At 32.3% G+C, this 18,120-nt stretch overlaps 3 protein-coding genes across 5 annotated transcripts; 1 reads left to right on the top strand and 2 right to left on the bottom strand.

The window, feature by feature from the left end:
- The first annotated feature begins 1,133 nt into the window (after positions 1–1,133).
- LOC127254135 (ABC transporter I family member 10) lies at positions 1,134–5,591 on the top strand. Its single transcript, XM_051279047.1, has 5 exons — positions 1,134–1,445; positions 1,577–1,663; positions 4,922–5,047; positions 5,124–5,246; positions 5,341–5,591. Exons 1-5 carry the CDS (start codon positions 1,170–1,172, stop codon positions 5,548–5,550), a joined length of 822 nt encoding a protein of 273 aa, XP_051135004.1. The 5' UTR covers positions 1,134–1,169; the 3' UTR covers positions 5,551–5,591.
- Positions 5,592–5,617: 26 nt separating this feature from the next.
- LOC127254109 (putative pentatricopeptide repeat-containing protein At3g18840) lies at positions 5,618–7,875 on the bottom strand. Its single transcript, XM_051279012.1, has one exon. It carries the CDS (start codon positions 7,789–7,791, stop codon positions 5,755–5,757), a length of 2,037 nt encoding a protein of 678 aa, XP_051134969.1. The 5' UTR covers positions 7,792–7,875; the 3' UTR covers positions 5,618–5,754.
- A 1,355-nt stretch (positions 7,876–9,230) lies between these two features.
- LOC127254119 (pseudouridine kinase) lies at positions 9,231–13,148 on the bottom strand. 3 transcript variants are annotated; one of them, XM_051279033.1, is made up of 9 exons: positions 13,050–13,103; positions 12,827–12,934; positions 12,420–12,522; positions 12,000–12,047; positions 11,547–11,644; positions 11,343–11,457; positions 10,397–10,479; positions 9,703–10,267; positions 9,231–9,626 (listed from the first exon to the last, which is right to left on the bottom strand). In XM_051279033.1, the coding sequence occupies exons 1-9, from the start codon at positions 13,050–13,052 to the stop codon at positions 9,568–9,570; spliced, it is 1,182 nt and encodes a 393-aa protein (XP_051134990.1). In that variant the 5' UTR covers positions 13,053–13,103; the 3' UTR covers positions 9,231–9,567. The 3 variants fall into 3 exon arrangements, with proteins under 3 accessions (XP_051134990.1, XP_051134982.1, XP_051134995.1); XM_051279025.1 differs by having other exon boundaries at positions 9,231–10,267; positions 13,050–13,148; XM_051279038.1 differs by having other exon boundaries at positions 9,232–10,267; positions 12,420–12,633; positions 13,050–13,105.
- Positions 13,149–18,120: the final 4,972 nt, after the last annotated feature.

Raw genomic sequence — 18,120 nt, 5'->3', positions numbered from 1 at the left:
ATAAATTTGGGGTGAGGGATGGACTGAATATTTGATTATTGTTTTGTATCAAACCAATTTACTTCATTCATAATTATTATAATTTTTATAATATGAATATTCGCATGCAAATTAAATCTAACAAGATGGCAAGCAACACCGCTAAAAGCATCCAAAATTTACTTTAATTGATTATTTGAATAATGAATTTGAGAATATATATATATATATATATTTTTCTGAAAGTAACTTAAAGGTAGCAAATTGGGCTGGCTCGATCTTTTCGTGTCAGACTAGTTCCGTCAGTTGAGTTTTTATATTTATTTTAATTTTAATTAATTTTCTTTTTTTTTGAAAAAAATTCTGAAACAATCTAATTATTTAGTTAAACAAGAACAAAACTATTGAATTATATAATAATTTTTTTATATAAATTTATTTGCTAATATATTTATGAAATTATTTTTTAAAACTTTGATGGTCCGGACATTGCCCGGTTTAGACTCGTGCCAAGCCAGACACAACCTGAATTATTTTGAACTTATTGTTCTAAGCTAAAAAACTTTTTTTTTTTTTAATTAGATTTAGATCGAGTTTTCGGACCGTAACTATTTTTGCTAATTCTAAAGGCAACATGGCCATTCACATTTAAAATGTGTTATTGGAGAATTTGATTTTGGTTTGATATGATTTGATTTATTATTATTATTATTTTTATTACATTAGTATTTAAGTTACACTTAAAACAAAATCAAATCATTTTTTTTTTTAAAAAAAAACAAGTATTTAATTGATAAAAATAATTCTTTTAAAATTTTATTTACTATCAAGCTACTTCAATTTTTATTAAAAATACAAATGATTATATTAATACTATACTTTATTTATGATTTGAATTTTTTTTTTTTTAAAAAAAACACCTTTAAAAAAAACTTCATGTTAAAAAATGATTTGTTAGTTAGAATATTATATAAGAAAACACATTTTTCATTCAAAATTTATTTATATATCACATCAAGCATTTTTAGTCGAATTCAAAATTTCAGAATATATTCATTTGAGTGAGTTAAGTGTTACAGTGTATCAATTATTAAAAAAAAACAAATTATACATGGGCCCTAAATTTCAGTATGTAACTATATTTATTCACAATTTATTTACCGCTACGAACCGTCCGTTTGAGGGGGAGAATGAATTGCACGGCACTTGCTGGAACCACCGGCACCGCGGCGGTGCAATTCCCTCTCCTCCGCTCTCATTCCACCGGAAATAGTTCCGTCGCCGTTGATACTGCCGCCGCTGCGCCCGATAATTTTGCGATAGAGTGTCGGAATCTCTGCTACTCGGTCAGAACTCGTCAGGGAAGAATTTTACCGATTTTAAATGATTGTTCGCTCAACATACCCGCTGGACAGTTCTGGATGCTTCTGGGACCCAATGGCTGCGGGAAATCGACTCTCCTAAAGGTATTCATTTGTTTCATGTAAATGCTATCCAGTTTTTCCTTTTAATCTACATTTTTGCGCAGATTTTTCGTCTATTGGAGACTTTCGGTTCATTAAGGCTCAATTAGTTGTTCTTGTTGAAATTTGTGCAGGTTTTAGGTGGTTTATTAAATCCAAGCAGTGGATATGTGAGAGTAAGCAAACCGAGGAGTTTTGTGTTTCAGAATCCTGATCATCAGGTTGGTTTTAGTAATTGCAAAATTAGGGCATGCTCAATTTTCCCGCTGTTAAAAATGTTACATTTGTAAGATTCTGAAAGTTCACAGTTATACATATGTTTGTTGCTTTCCATTAATATGCCTTAGGTAATAGAGGCTTTTAAATCAAGCTAAGCTTGCTCTTGACTCATTTATAGAGATAAACATAGTATATTTATATCGTTTTATATATTAATATAGTGGATATAATTTTTTATATCAAAATTTGTAATTATTAATAACATTTGAATTTGAACTTAATGAGCTGAGCTTGAGCTACTACCGTTTTAGCTCAAATCCTAGACAAGCAAAGTCAACTTTGCACCGATAGCATGTTCGAGTCAACCTTGAAAACATAGGCTCAAACTTGCTTCGCTCGTTTAACAACTCTAGGTGATTGTAAAGATAATAGTTAATCTTTGAACTTCTTACCCACAAAAGTGTCAGATATATTGTTATGACCACACATCACCGGTGAAAAAATGTTAAATCATACCAGGTATAAGCTTGTTTCAATCTATGATAATGGGCCACGTTGTAATTTTTTGATAAGATATGTCGAAAAGTTTTGTTTTTTTGGTTTTTTTCTGTTTCTGTTTTTGTTTTGTTTGTTTTTTTCTTTTTCCTTTCTGATGCATGGTTATTTTACAGCCAGAAAGAGTTGGTTTGGTTAGACATTCTGAATAAGTAAATCTATTGTTTTAGGGAAGATATCGTTGTTGTTATGCTGGATGATATTGTTGTTTCTATCGATAGTGAGTCAGAGAGGAGAGAGGAATGAAGAAGATCATGATGACCGCATAGTTTTGGAGTGAAAGAACACGTTTTTAGTTTAATGTGCACGAAATGAATTTAGGTTTTGAGATGTATACTGCTCATAATTCCGGGCACATACATTTTTGTCAAGTTAAAGGAATATGACTCAGCGTGGCCTGTTAACAGTCTATGGTCGAACTTTCTACTCATGGGATGATTTATCCTTAGTTTCAGAGATGGGTTAGGAGATGATGGAGACTGCTATGTCCATGTCTAACTTGCATTGATTAATGAAAGTTGTGGCCTTTCTATCAATCTAAAATTTCGACATAGTGGTTTGAATTTATTCCAGTCATTTGGTATTAGTCCCTTGGTCTTGCGAGAAATGATAGACCTCCCTCAATGTGGAAACGGTGACTGGTTTGATGCCAAGTGGCACCCCTACGTGGTGGTCTAGATACTGGTAGTCCTCTGTTTGTTTGGATGGATTAAGAAACACTAGCACATTTTGATGTAGTATACTCAAAATTTTCACTCATTCCTATTATTTGTGTTGGCATCAAGGATATTCCAAAAATTCTTGTTCAAAGAGTCCAATAACTGCATACATAAGCTCAGTGTTGTCAATGTAAGGGCCATGTAGAATATCTCTAGAGGCTAGTGGGAAGAAATGCAATACACTTGTGGGGTAAAGAAATACTAAAATGGTAATAAATAAATAGCGAAAGAGGTATATAAATAAACACATATATAGAAAGAGAAATATTATGCAAATATTGAGAGAAATAGATTATTAAATTCTTAGAAGTAGTCCTCTCTAGTAGACACCCACTGATTTAGGACAATAACTATAGCTGAGCAAAATATTCGAACCGAACCATTGACTCGCCAAATTGAATTTTAGATTAGTTGAGGAATTTTGGCTCAATTACAAATATTAAATATTAGATATTTGTTTGATTCGATTCGGTTTTCATTTTTAATTTTTTTTGGATTTATCGAATTGAGTTCAATAAATCTAAAAAGACCTATAATCAAACTGAACCAAATTATACTATATAATTTGTTAGAATATGAAACTGAAATTTTCTATTTCAATCATAATAATACGTACATATTTATAGTGATATACAAATCGTCTAAATAAGACAAGAATCCTACGAATCTCTTAAATAAGATAATTATCATAAATATAATATATTGCTTCTAAATATAATTTAACACCCCTCCTCAAACTCAAGATATGATGGAACAAACTTGAGTTTGTAAAAAATGACCGAAAAAGATATAGCCGAGATCTTCCATGTACGAATTTGAATTCGCCAAGATCGACTGAAAGTAGTATAGCCGTCCACTGAATCAGAGTCAGAAGCAGAACTCTCAACACCGTTATAGTTGAAAACAGGACTCGCTCGCTTACAACGGAACTAGAGCCGAAAACAGGACTCGCTCACTCTATCGAGCTAGAGTCGGAAACCGGATTCGCTCGCTCACAACAGAGCTAGAGTCGAAAACAAAACGCCATCGCTCTCAATAGAGTTAGAGTTGAAAACAAGGCTTTCAACAGCGTTAGAGTCGAAAGTAGACTCTATAAGTGGAGTAGTAAAGACGGAGACAACATGAAAATAACAACATGATCGTGGATAAAAAAGCTAATCCATTAATAAAATATAGAAATATATACGGGATATAACGGGTCATGGAGGTACCCAGAGAGAATTTGATTCTGATACCATGTTAGAATATGAAACTGAATTTTTCTATTTCAATCATAAGAATACGATATATTTATAGGGATATACAAATCGTCTAAATAAGACAAGAATCCTACGAATCCTACGCATATTTCCATAAATATAATATATTGCTTCTAAATATATTTAAACATAATTAAATATTATTAAATATTTATATTAATATGTTCTCACCATTAGAAATATATGTACTTGTAGTCGATTCGATTTGAAATATTTGCAAATATTTTCTCTTAATCAAACACCAAAAATTTCAGTACAAATACGATTTACAATTTCAAATATTTGTTTGATTCTGTTCGAATATCAAATACTTTTATATTTATAAATAACCAAACTGTATCAACTCCTAAATAATCAAAGTAAGTAAAATTATACTCTCCATATCCCATTTTGTTTGCTACCTTTGCTTTTAGTGTGATTATTTTTATAGTCTTTATTACCATTGCCTTACTTTTGTCTGAAATGATTTTATAAAGTGTATTTAAAAGGGTAAGAGAGAAAAAACTGTGGAAATAAGGAAAAAATTGTAAATGTTTTAGGATCTCGCAAATTAGAAATAATGGACGAAGGGAGTAATCTTTTTCTAATTAAATTTTATAATTTCTACTTTCTCGTTTGGTGCCTTTCTGGGCATATCTTTATAGCACCTTGAGGCTTTCTAGACGAAGATAATTTACTGGTCACATAAAATTGTCGTCTAGGATAAAGGATTTCATTTTGTCTGCAGGTGGTTATGCCGACTGTGGAGGCAGATGTGGCATTTGGCCTCGGCAAATTCAATCTAACAGATGGTGAGATTATGTCGAAAGTGGCTAAAGCTTTGGATGCTGTAGGCATGTCTAAGTATTTGCAGGCACGTCAAGAAAACATAAATTTATTTTAACCTAAGAATTAGTCGGTATATTTAACTAGCAATTGCACTCCTCTAGAGACCAGTTCAAACTCTTAGCGGTGGCCAGAAGCAAAGGGTCGCCATTGCCGGGGCTCTAGCAGAAGCCTGCAAAGTATTGTTGCTCGATGAACTCACATCATTCCTGGATGAAGGCGATCAAGTACATTTACAAATATATATACACTTATATGCGTGGTTATTTATAGTTTTGGAGTTGGATGATTGCATTGCATAACAAGAGTAATTTGTCGTAGGTCGGGGTGATAAGAGCCGTGAAAAGCTCCTTGGCTAGTTCACCCGGAACTACAGCATTTTGGGTAACTCACAGGTTGGAAGAACTCGAGCATGCAGACGGCGCTGTCTACATGGAAGACGGCCGAGTAGTTTTACAGGGCGACGGTTCCAGCATACTGAATTTTGTCGACACTCGCCGCGCCTCTTACTGTAAGCAAATTAATTTGTGAACCTCTATATGTTTTCTTCAATGAAAATGGTCTTCTCCTTCCCTATTATTTGCATGATTTACTCCAATAACCATAACACATTGCATATAGGTTATGCTACGAATTTTATGCATCATAATCACATGTGTTTTAAAAAATGACTCAACGTCGTTGAAAAAAAAAACTATACGGGAAAATTTCTCATCGTTCAAAGTAATATCATAACTAAACATCCAAAAAAAATTCATTTCTTTCCTCTTCCGACCTGCCCGTCAGGCAATCCAACGTCCGGTATATCGCCTCCGCCTGCGAGTGCGACCGGTCGCCGGAAATAAACGTATGGACGCCGCCAGCGACGTGCACCCAACTACATCCGGCGACTTTCTTAACCTCCCTCCCTCTCATCTCCCTCATCACCCGGCCCATCTCCGCCCACAAGCCTCCCCGCGCGTATGCCCTCGCCACTTGTACATACCGCCCCCCGTGGGGGTCTCCGCCCCCCTCAGCCCCCAACAACTTGCCCTCCACCTTCCTCGTCGCCTCGACATTCCGGCAACAACTTAGAAACGCGCTCGCCACGATCGGATCCGGCTCCACCGGCATTCTCTCGATGAACGCGACCGCCTCCTCGAATCGGTTCGACCTTCCGTATAAGTCGACCATGCACGCGTAGTGATCCATCTCCGGCTCGATCCCGTAGATTTTAATCATCGACGAGAAGTAGCTTTCGCCCCTCTCAACTAGCGCGCGGTGGCGACAGGCGGAGAGAAGCGCGACGAATGTGACGGCGTCGGGATTTATCCCTCGATCGACCATTTCGTCGAAAAGTTCGATCGCTTCGACGTCGTGCCCGTGGTGGGCGAATCCTGCGATCATGACGTTGTACACGACGATGTCGGGGGTGGAAAATCTTTCGAACGCTCGCTTCGCGTACGATAAGACTCCGCTCTTACAATACATGTCCATTAATGCGCTCGTCGCTTTCTCGTCGAAAGTTGTTCGCGTCCTCAACATGTGCGCGTGGATTTCCTTCCCCGCGCCGACCGTCGCCGACGTCGCGCAAGCGGAGAGCATAACGACGAGTATCACCGAATCGGGAAACGTTGTCACCGCGTACTCGCGGAATAAAATGAACGCTTCCTCGCATCGTTGGAGCTTTGCGTAGCCCGAAATGATCGACGTCCACACGACGAAATTCTTATTGGGCAACATGTCGAAGAGTTGTCTCGCGCTCAACATGTCTCCTTTCGTCGAATATCCGACGATCATCGAAGTCGTTGCGAATACGTTCCCCTGTCCACATACTCTATACACGCGCTCGGCGTACCTCATCTCACTGCATTTGGCGTACACGTCGACGACGCCGCTACTCAAATACGGATTCGAAAAAATCCCGTCTCGCAAGACTCGACCGTGAACTTCCTTCCCGAGCTTCGACCACCTCAACGCGCCGCAAGCCGACAACAAAGCGGCAAACGTGTAACAATTCCACCGTATTCCCGACTCGATCGCGCGCACGCACATCTCCACCACTTCCTCGTCACGCTCGCTTTGAACGTACCCAGAGATCAACGTGTTCCACGACACGACGTCGTTCAAATCGGGATTTCGAGTGAATACCTCCCTCGCCATTCCCATTTCGCCCTCCCGACAACACGCGGCGAGCAACGCGTTCTTCACAAACGAATCGCGACAATAATGATCGTCGACGACGCGGCATGCATCCGGAAAAAAGCCGCAATTGGAATACATATATATCAAAGCGCTCGACACGAATCCGCTCGAGTCGTTCCCGGTCTTCACCGCAATCGAATGCATTTCTCTCCCGAAAACCGGACCTCCCAAATTGGCCGCTAAATTGAGCATCATAGACACCGTGAACTCGTCGACCCGAGCTGCATCGCCGCCCTCGGACTGCATGCGAACGAATAACTCAACGGCGTCGCTCTCGTCGCCGGAATGAGCGTAGCCGGAGATCATTGTGTTGAACGAAACGGAATCTCTGCATGGCGAAGAATCGAATACAGCTTTCGCTCGATCGAAGTCTCCGGCGGCGACGTGAGCGTGGAGTATGGTGTTCCATGAGAAGATGTTTCGTTGAGGCATTTCGTCGAACACCTTGCGGGCGTCATGAGTGAGGCCGTGTTTGGAGTAGAGATGTATGAGGTTGTTAGCGGCGGCGACCGGCGGACGGCGGCCGGATTTAATGGAAAGGGCGTGGAATTGCAGAGCTTCTTTGAGGGATCTAAGGTACATGAACATTAACTCAACGTTCTTTCTGGAATGAGGTTGTCTCTTTGCCCCGGGCGGGCGTTTCTTCAATGGGAGATTGAATTTATAGGGCGCTTGTTTGTCTGTGAGTTTGAGAGTTTGGTTTGGAATTTAGAATAGTAAAAGCTTTAGAAATTTTAAAAAATTTTGATATTCTGAAAAAGAATTGTATTTTATGTGAGATTTTATTAAAATAGAATGATATTTTCTCTATTAATATAAAAAGTAAATATTTTTTTATTTTTTTTTTACATAAAAATTTTAATAAATATTATATTTTAGTGATAGTTAACTATAGTTTTGGTATGTAAGTATGTAGAGATTATTTTATTCTTTATGATTTGTAAAATTAGTGCAAGATATTGATATAAATAATTATAAATATAAAGGTATTAGTAACTTATAACGAGCTCATATATAGTGAAAAAAAAAAAATAAATATTTTGTGTTTGGACAATTATAAAATCTATTATTATATATTTAAACAAATTACATTTTTAAAAAATAAGCTATTTTCTTTTGTCTATAAAATTTATGTTCTTAAATTGATTGTATAAATATTTAATTTGTATAAATAAAAAATATATTTTTTATATGGACCAACAAAAAGAAGTATAAATTTAATGGATAAAAGAATATTTATTAATAAATGCCGTTAAAATTTCAAAATACATATGTATAATAAATATATATATATATAAAAGTTTAATATCACATTTATTATTATTACTTTACTTTTTAAAAAGCTGGCGGTGCTATATTTATTTTGTAAAATGGTTTGAATATATATATATATAGTTTTATAGAAAGTATGAAAAATATAAAAATAATGATATTAATTTTTTTTTAATTTTTAGGAAAATACGAAAAAAAAAATGTAAAATAAAAAGAGTTTCATCATCATTTTTTTTTTTTTTGTTGATAATGTAACAAATCTTATAATTTCACGATCACAAACCTTTTCACCATTAGTTCATCTCTTGCGGGACAAACTTTAGCATCATTTCATTTGAGATTTGGTGGATAAAAGAGAAATTTGCCTTTTTTAATTTCTTACAAAATTTTTACAATTAATTTTATTATTTCTCTTAAAAAATACATAAAACATCACATTCTTATTACACTCAGTAGTCTGAAAATATCAAATCAAATAATAATTTTTTATTTTTTATATTATACTAAAAATCAATTTACATTCAAACAATTATTCAAATTTAAAATTTTACTATTCATTTTTTATAAAATAAAAATAAAAAATAATAATTGCGAACTAAGAATTGTACTTTTTTGTTCGAAGTGCCTCAGGTATTATTCCTGCCTTTACTCACATTGGTATTATGTCTAAAATATAATTGTGAACTTGGACACTAGAATAAATATTTTGGTAGGTAGATAGATATAGGCATGCAAATAAGCAATGTAATGTAATTTCATTTCAATTTATCTTTTCTACTTGTAAAATAATTCTTCCAATACTCTTTTGCTTCTTACCTTGTGTTCTTCCCAACAAAGGCATATACATATTTTACATTCAAAACATCGCAATTTTACTTACAAAAATCAAACAAAAACGAAAACATAGGAAAACACAAAAAAGAACACAGCCAATAACAGGTTCGATCAATTAACCACATGGCAAACTTTTCTCCACAAGTATGTATATAAATTACGAAAGCAAATCGAACTCATCCGATGCAAGAATGCCATAAAGTGTACATACCCGACATGTTGCAATGCTCGATCTGTAATAATAACCACAAGGTATGGTTACAGCTTCGATTCACAGAACACAACTTTTGCATTGGAATAGACAGAAGCCGCGTCATCTGCAGGGAAAATCATGGGCAAAACAGCAAAATCGAAAACAAAACATTAAACTAAGAAAACTGCAAACGATGGTACCTGAAATTTTGGTTAATTCGTAGTCAGCAGGAACATTGAGCTCAGACTCAACAGCCCCTTTTGCTGCAGCAATGCCGACTGCAACACTTTGCATTATATCTAAACCGGCACAGTAAGAAGCTATGGTGGCACCGACTAAGCAATCTCCGGCGCCGGTAAGCCTCGCTACTGAGGCAGGCAGTGCCGGAAAATGTATGGCAATGTAAGAGCTTCTTCGATTAGTCTTCCGAGAGCTTAAGATGCTATTCGACACGCAACATAGGTTTATCGAATCATATAATTTCGTACTAAAAGAAGAGGATGCTTTTCTAGTATGATCGTGTCTTTTAGCTCCGTATGTTGCTTCAAAGCATAAGAACACACCGTGTGATCCGAGTGTAGCAACTACGATACGAACACCGCTATGTAGCAAAACCCATATAGCCGGCTTTAGCATTTGAAATAATGATCCTATAGATAAATTAGCAGTGTCGTTATCCCTTGGAATTGGTGAGAATTTGTCCCCTGGAGACAGAACATTTGCCATTGCTATGAGCTCGTCTTCATTGGGCGAGGTGAAAGTTACCTGAAAAAAAAAAGTAAATTATTAGGTTAAAAGTTGATAAAGTTCACACACACACCTACATGGTGATACTTTAAATGGCGAAGATGAGATCACTTTGTTAGTTTTAGCCATATATCGAAGGACACTCACATGTCTCACGATGGAAGCAATTCTTTTCGATTTTGTAACTGATACAGGCTCAAACCATACAGGAGTTCGACATTCCACTGCCACTGAAAAATTATATCCAGCTAAGATGTGTTATTACAAATATATATACACATACATATGTACATATTCAGCAATATTAGGGTTCGTCAATATGGTTAGCCGGCAGAAAGATGCCTAATTTTGTTAAGGTTGCAGATTGCATAAAAAGGGAAGCCTCGTAACTATGTCAGGGGTCACAGTTAAGTGATTTACATGGGTAACAAGACGAGCAACTAATCACCACATTGGAAGGATAGTTTCCCATGGTGCCAATATATTTATCAATTTAAGTACTTCGGTTGTGTCAATTCAGCATCACCATATAAGCATGTAACAATTTGTTTCGACAAATGACAGAATAACAAATGATAACTATGCCAGATGTTCAGAGTAATTAGATTTTGCAGTGTTTATCTATGTAACAGCTTATACCTAAGGTTAATGTAGCTATGTAGTTTCATATCGATGCCACATCAAATTTCGGGATTGTTGCATTTATTTATGAAATAGTGTTTCAAAAAGAATAATCTCTGCATACAAGGGAGTGTGTGCTAGAACATCAAACAACTGACTATGCATTATTGTAAACCATAAAATGAGGGTCCATTTAGAATTATGTGTTTGTAACTAAGGAATCACCGAATTAAGTCCACAATTAATGTTTATTCTATGTTTGAATTCCAGTTCGTCATTATGTCTAGGCTCCATTTACCAATGCAATATCACATAGATTTGCATATGTGTGCCTCCATGATCACATGAAAAATAAAATGAACTAAAATGATTAAGATTAAACTAGTAAAATACTTTCTAAGCATTTCAACAACCTGCAAACACGCAAAGAGGTGGAAGAAACTAACATAACAAAAAGCAAAATTTACCGTACATTGACAAGATGCAAGAAGAGCAGAATCACTTAAATTTGCATCAAGCATCAACATAGGAGCAGAACAGATTTTGGACTTGAAGTTTCCAATCCATTGTGGAGTAAGGAACTTTTCCTATTGTCGTGCCACATAATAAAAATTCATAAATTTTGTTTTGTGCAAAACATTCAACATAGTAATGGCTTCTTTAAGCAAAAACTTACGATTGCTTCTGCGCTAGCAATGCCAGCAGCCAATTCTCCTTTACCATCAAAGACGTTGCAAACCACACCAGTATCAATATCTTGCTTTCTCTGAATGCCTGACCATGTATAACATTTAAGATGGGAAAATTTACTATGGTTTCCCGAAATTAAGATAGATGGAGAAATTAACCATGACAAAATGTTACAAACCTAATTTAGTTACCAGTTTGCAAGGTTAGAAACAAAAACTATCGATGATTGATGAATATTTATTCAATATAAATGTGCCTCACCACAAATTAAAACATTTGACCAGTCTCCTGCAACTTATTATATGATATCTTATTCTTCTTTCCGTTCATTTCTAATTACTCTAGCATGACAGGCACCCGCAATATTTCAGCTCATAAGAACTTTATAAGGGTCCAATCATGATTGATGATTCCTGAGAAAGTTTGGTAAAATTTTTACCTTCATCAGACAATCCAGCATATTTCCAGGATTCCAACAAGAAGCTTCCTGTTTATAACACAAACGTCAATCGATCGGTGTCTCTTTTTATTGTAATGGAATAAGTAAACCGCAATGTGTAAGTCTGCAGCAGAAATCCTAATCTAAAGTTCTTTTACAATATAAAACAGTAGCACCAATGATATGACGAATGCTCGTAAGCATTAAATCCATTCTACTAATACTTCATTCAGAAAATTATAAAGAATGCTGCTTTAGGAACTTCCACAGCAAAATCTCATCACTAGAAGAAGACTGAATACTGCCTCAAAACAAACTAATTTTTTCCGAAAGAATTTCACCAGAATTCGAGAATTAGTTCGACCACGCCATAAATAGGTAAGCAATTTTCGACAAAAATCATCATAGACAGAGTCAGACCTGCCAGATCATATCCTACAACACTTATCATGAAAGGCTTCTCTCCTAGCTTCGACATGCATTCGGCAACATTTCTTCCAACACCTCCTAACATATACAGAACCTGAAGAAGCAAGTCCCAGGTATAACAGATAATCTCAGAGTCTCCGGCCTTCATTTTGCCATTTTCATTTTGGTTCTCATTGTAGCTTTACAGCTTGAAAATAACACTAACCTGTAAGGGATCAATAAGAAATTAGGGCATCAATTGATTTCAATCTCAAGTATTCGCCATGTAATCAACCTTACAAATGCATCATCATCCTAATGAATGTACCATATAAATTTTCCTAAAAATCATCTCTCAAGCTCTTTAACAAACTGCATCCAATAAGGATTAACACAGGCCTAAATTAGTTGCATCGTACCTTTCCAGGAACCGTAGTTCGCGGATTAGCAGCCATGGAAGAAGCGGTTGCATTAACATCAAGAACCATTCCACCAATTACTACAACGGCGGCCTCATCTCTCGACTCCTGCCCCAAATTTCGCATACACAAACAACTGTTGATGAGAAAATCGCGTGTACAAAAAATCCACTACAGCGCCGCCATGAATACCAAAAGGAGAAGGCGATTCGAAACAATTTACCATGAGAAGATTTACTTGATTCTTCTGGAGCTTCTCCCTTCGTCACTGGACTGGCAACTGTGGGTTGTTCGATCAATTCACTGTCTATGACTACGTTAGAACTCCAGTTCATCAGTTGTCCCGTAAAGAGTAGATTTTTATTGGGCCACCAACGTTGATTAAATTATTTGAGCCCAATTTCATTAGCCCAATAGTTATTATGGTTTGTTTTGGTTCTAATTTGTAAAATAGGGTTTGTTTGTGATATTGCGTTTTCAATTTTCCTATTTAATAAACAAATATTTTTATTTATATTTAATTTTTTATATTATATAAAATTATAAATAAATATATATTTTTTATTTATTACAAAATAATATTCATATTGCATTGAAATTGAAATATAATGCTAAAAATATTTAGAATACTAACAATAATAAAAATAGATAAATATTTATAACTTATTATTAATAATTTACTGACCTACATTTTACTTAACTAAATGAGTTATATGACCATGAACAAAGAGAATATATTTTTTAATACTTCCTCCGTTCCAAAACAATAGTCTCATTTTTATTTTTAGTAATTATCTTCTTACCTTTTACAAAACTATTTTTACTTTTTCACAATAATTACATAAAGTAAAGATATTTTGATTTTTAAAACACTTTTAGTCCGCAGTCAAACCCCAGGCTCAACCCTGGACACGGAGAGTGAGTAATATTTATAAAAAAATATTCTATTTAAAAACAAAACTAAACAGATCATTGTTTAACTCTGATTTTTTTTAACTACTGACAATATATTGTACTTCCTCCGTCCCAGAGGATATGGGACTGTAAATACTGGAATTTAGATAAAGTATAATTAGTAAATAATTACGAAGTGTATTAGTAAAAATAATAATTCTTTAGTAAAAATAATTATAGATTAAGATAAGTAAATTTAAAATTTAAAATGCGATTAAAGTGCATAATTATATTTCCAAAAATATTAAGGACAAGTTACGTGGAACGGACTAAAATAAAAAAATATGGACAAATTATGTGGAACGGAGAGAGAATATTTGATTATTGCATAAAAATTACATAATAATATAAAATTAAATAGAAAGAAACATACGCCACCATATATTATTTCATTTTTCAATAGGATTTGTTTTTTAGTATTTTTAAACAAATTATTATAATGAAATTATTTATTTATTTTTTCTAAAAAAATGTTAGATTACATTAATTTTGTTTTATTCTAATAATCATGTCCTATTATCATTCTATAAAAAAATTACATTATTATTATTACGAATATAAGTAAACAAAATAAATATATGTGTGGAAACATTGCTTCATAGTGGGAATGCACAATAGTCAATTTTAACTGTAGCTAAGCGGTTGCATATTCCCTTCAGGAGGTTTGGAATTTAATTTTTATTATATTTAATTAATAATTTAAATATGATAGTATTTTATAAAAATATTTTTATCAAAAAATTGTAATAATATAATAAAAATTTAAAAATAAAATTTAAAAATAATATAGCAGAAAATACAGTAGTTTTGGGTGGATGAGGACAATCCTAAGATAAGGCATATCTCTAAAAGTATATGCAGTCAACGGGCAACACTGCACGCATCTTCCCATCACTCCAATTTGACTATACAATTATTTACTTATTTATTTATTTAAATAATACTTATCGCTATCATAAATATTTATTCGAGATTTATAAATTTGTATTTTAATTTTAAGGTTTTTGTTTAAATAATAATTTATTTTATAAAAATAAATATTACTTCCTCCTTAGATTGAAATATAAATTTGAATATTCGGAGTAAATTGCAAAATAATAATATTTTATTAGTTAGTAAAAATATGTAAGATATTTTGATATTTTTATTTTTGTACTTTATGTATAAGTGCAATACTACATTTATAATTTATATAAAAATTAAAATTATTTAGATGTTAATGTGTGATAATTTTTACTATAATAAGAAATATATAATTTTGAGTGAAACAGATAGAGATAGTAAAAAAAATAAAGTTTTTTTTTTTTTTTTTGTCTCCACTCATTTATTACTATTTCTAATTAGAATGTTGAATTTTCCTATTTTATATTTTTAAAAATCTTTTGTAAAAATTATTATTAAATTATACTTACATAAAATAAATAAATAAAAAAAAATTATGCGAAATAATCAAAGCAAAAAGTGGAACGTAAACCGTATATGTTTTTATATAAGATCACAGATATTTATATGATAAAAGTTTTGAAGCTAATAATAATACTTCATTCGTCCACCGTCAATCTATCCATTTTGCCGCAAATGTATCAATTTTCCTTTTTAGTAAATATATCTTCTACTAAAATATAAAATTAATCCATCCTTTACATAATATTACACAAATATCATCAAATAACACCATTTAATACCATAAATATTAAAGGGTATAATAGTCTTTATGTATATCAATTGGACCATATATCAACATAATACTAATATACTAAAATCTACGTGCAAAAAGTAAACGGATTGATGGGCGGGTTGACGGTGGGAGTAATATAATTTTAGCAAAAATTGATTGATTTCATGTGTTTTGAAAATAATACAATTTTAAATTGAATGATTTGATATTTGATATAAATAAGTAATTGATTAATATTTTTAAATAAAAATAATTTTTGCATTTATCATATGAAATATAAAATTAAATGTACGATAGCGATTTTTTAAAAGAAAAATAATTTATTTTAGATGAATAGTAAAAATAATTAATTAAAAACACAATCTATTCTATAAGAAAAAATCATTTTTGTAATAAAACTTTTTTGTCTTTAAATCTACTTTTTCCGTTACTAATGACATTAGAGACGGAATTAAGAATGGAATTACGTTAGCTACGTGAACTTTAGAGACGAAATTCCGTTACAAATATTATCTTTTTGTAGTGCTAACAAATTCTTAATTTCTATTCAAATTTTTACATAAATTTAATTTTCCAACTTTTCGGGTCCCTATGGTATTGGATTAATCGAGTTTGGCTAGGTCATCGGATAATCTAAAAAAAATTAAATTAACTTGAAACTCACATGAAATGATTCAAATTGTGCCGAATATTGAAATTTCAAATTAAAAATATAAGTTTGGATTATATTTAAATTTGCAATTTTTATGTTTTACCCATAGTTTACCGTATAAAAGACGTAGCATGATGCAATCTCGTAAGTACTGGTCTGGTCGTGTGATGATGAAATGGTTCAAACTTCCGAGCTTTCAAATTTTGTATGTCCACGTATTCGTTTTGTATGATTTGATATTCCGTTATTTGCATGTTATTGGTTCAGTTCGACTATTGATTTGTCCAAAATGCACTTAAGAAAAAAAAAACATAGCATGAAACAAAAATTAAAATCGACACATTAACATATAATAATTATTTATACCCCAATTTATTTGATTTACCATTCTAAATTTGAATTATTTGAAAAGTATAACTAGCAACTACAAGTTTGAAATTATATATTTTTTATTGATCTATTTTTAGCCAAGCTTTTAGAAATATAAATTGACTAGTCAATATGTAAGGACTAGTCAATACATAATGACAATAACTTATGCAAGGATCAATACAATAATATAAATTAAAATAGATATTTAAAACTAATATTGGAAATATTGAAATAATAGTGTTTTAATATAAAAATAAGATAAATAAAAAGTCTAGTCAGGGTATTGTGATAAATAATTAACAAAAAAATTTAGAAAAAAGTGACAAATTAATAAAAAAAAAATATATGTGACAAATTGTTTGTTTTAAAACTATTAAATATATATATATATATGCATATATACACTTAAAACTATCCTTTATTTTTTATATGACTTGGATTATTGTGGCTATATATACTTTATACATATATTGTGGGTTTATACAAATATTTTTTAATACAATTATTAAAAAATAAAATCAATTAATAAACCCATCAAAATAATAAAATAAATAAATAAATTTCGACATAGGACAAATAAATTTAATTATTTTAGAAAATATGACTTGGTGCACAATTGATAGAGGTGGGCTGCTTGTGTCCATATCCTTCTTATACGATTCTTCGACGGTCCCAGGATCCGGGATCCGGATATGATCTTTACCGTTCATAGTGTGGGGCCCAGTCGTGAACGGTTCCGATTCGATTAGGAAAACTATCCTTTATTTTTTACTCTATTCGTCCGTGTCTGCTACACTGTAGACACGGTATTTTAGTAGGGGTGTAATTAGTAGATAATTAAGAATGTTTTGGTGAAAATAATTATTCTAGAATATAAATAATTATAAATTAAGATTAAGATAACTAATTAGTTTAATTAAAATTAAAAAAAAATTAAAGTGTGTAATCATTTTCCAAAAAAAAAAAGTGACATAATATGTGGGACGGACAGAAACGGAACATGGACATAGTATATGGGACCTAGGGAATATATAATTGTTACATTACGTATGTGAGTCAGCATTCAGTGCTGCTGAGATTTGTGTGATGAATTTTATACTCCTTTGTGGACTAAGATGTTTGTTTGTTTTTCTAAGAATAATTTTTAATAGTATTAGTATTTTATAAATACATAACTATTAAAAGTAATGTAATATCTATTTTATTCTTAAAAAATAATATAAAAAAATGGATATATTAATCTTTAGTTAAGAACTATTTTTTCTTAAAAAAAAAATAGAAAATTTTGATTTAGACATACTAAAATAGAAAATGAGAAGTTTAGCACTGAACGAAGGGAGTATTATAGATAATACTTCATTCGTTTAAGGTAATATGTCAATATTACTATAGATACGATATTTTAGGTAAAATTTAATTAGTAAGTAATTAAAAAATATATTAGTAAAGATAATTATAAATTAATTTAATTAAAATTAAAAATTTATAAATCATAAAATTTAAAATATAATTAAAGTGTATACCATTTTTTTTAAAAAAAATATAGTAATAAATTATATTAGTTGGACGAAAATTAAAAAAAAAAAATCATTTTATGTGAAACGAAAGAAGTATTATATTGTATATATATAAAAAAAA

This window comes from Andrographis paniculata, unplaced genomic scaffold (genome assembly GCF_009805555.1).
Source record: "Andrographis paniculata isolate CXL003 unplaced genomic scaffold, ASM980555v1 Contig12END, whole genome shotgun sequence".
NCBI classification, from domain to species: Eukaryota; Viridiplantae; Streptophyta; class Magnoliopsida; order Lamiales; family Acanthaceae; genus Andrographis; species Andrographis paniculata.
Note: the sequence above shows the minus strand (reverse complement) of the source record. Positions and strands in the feature narration are given on the sequence as shown.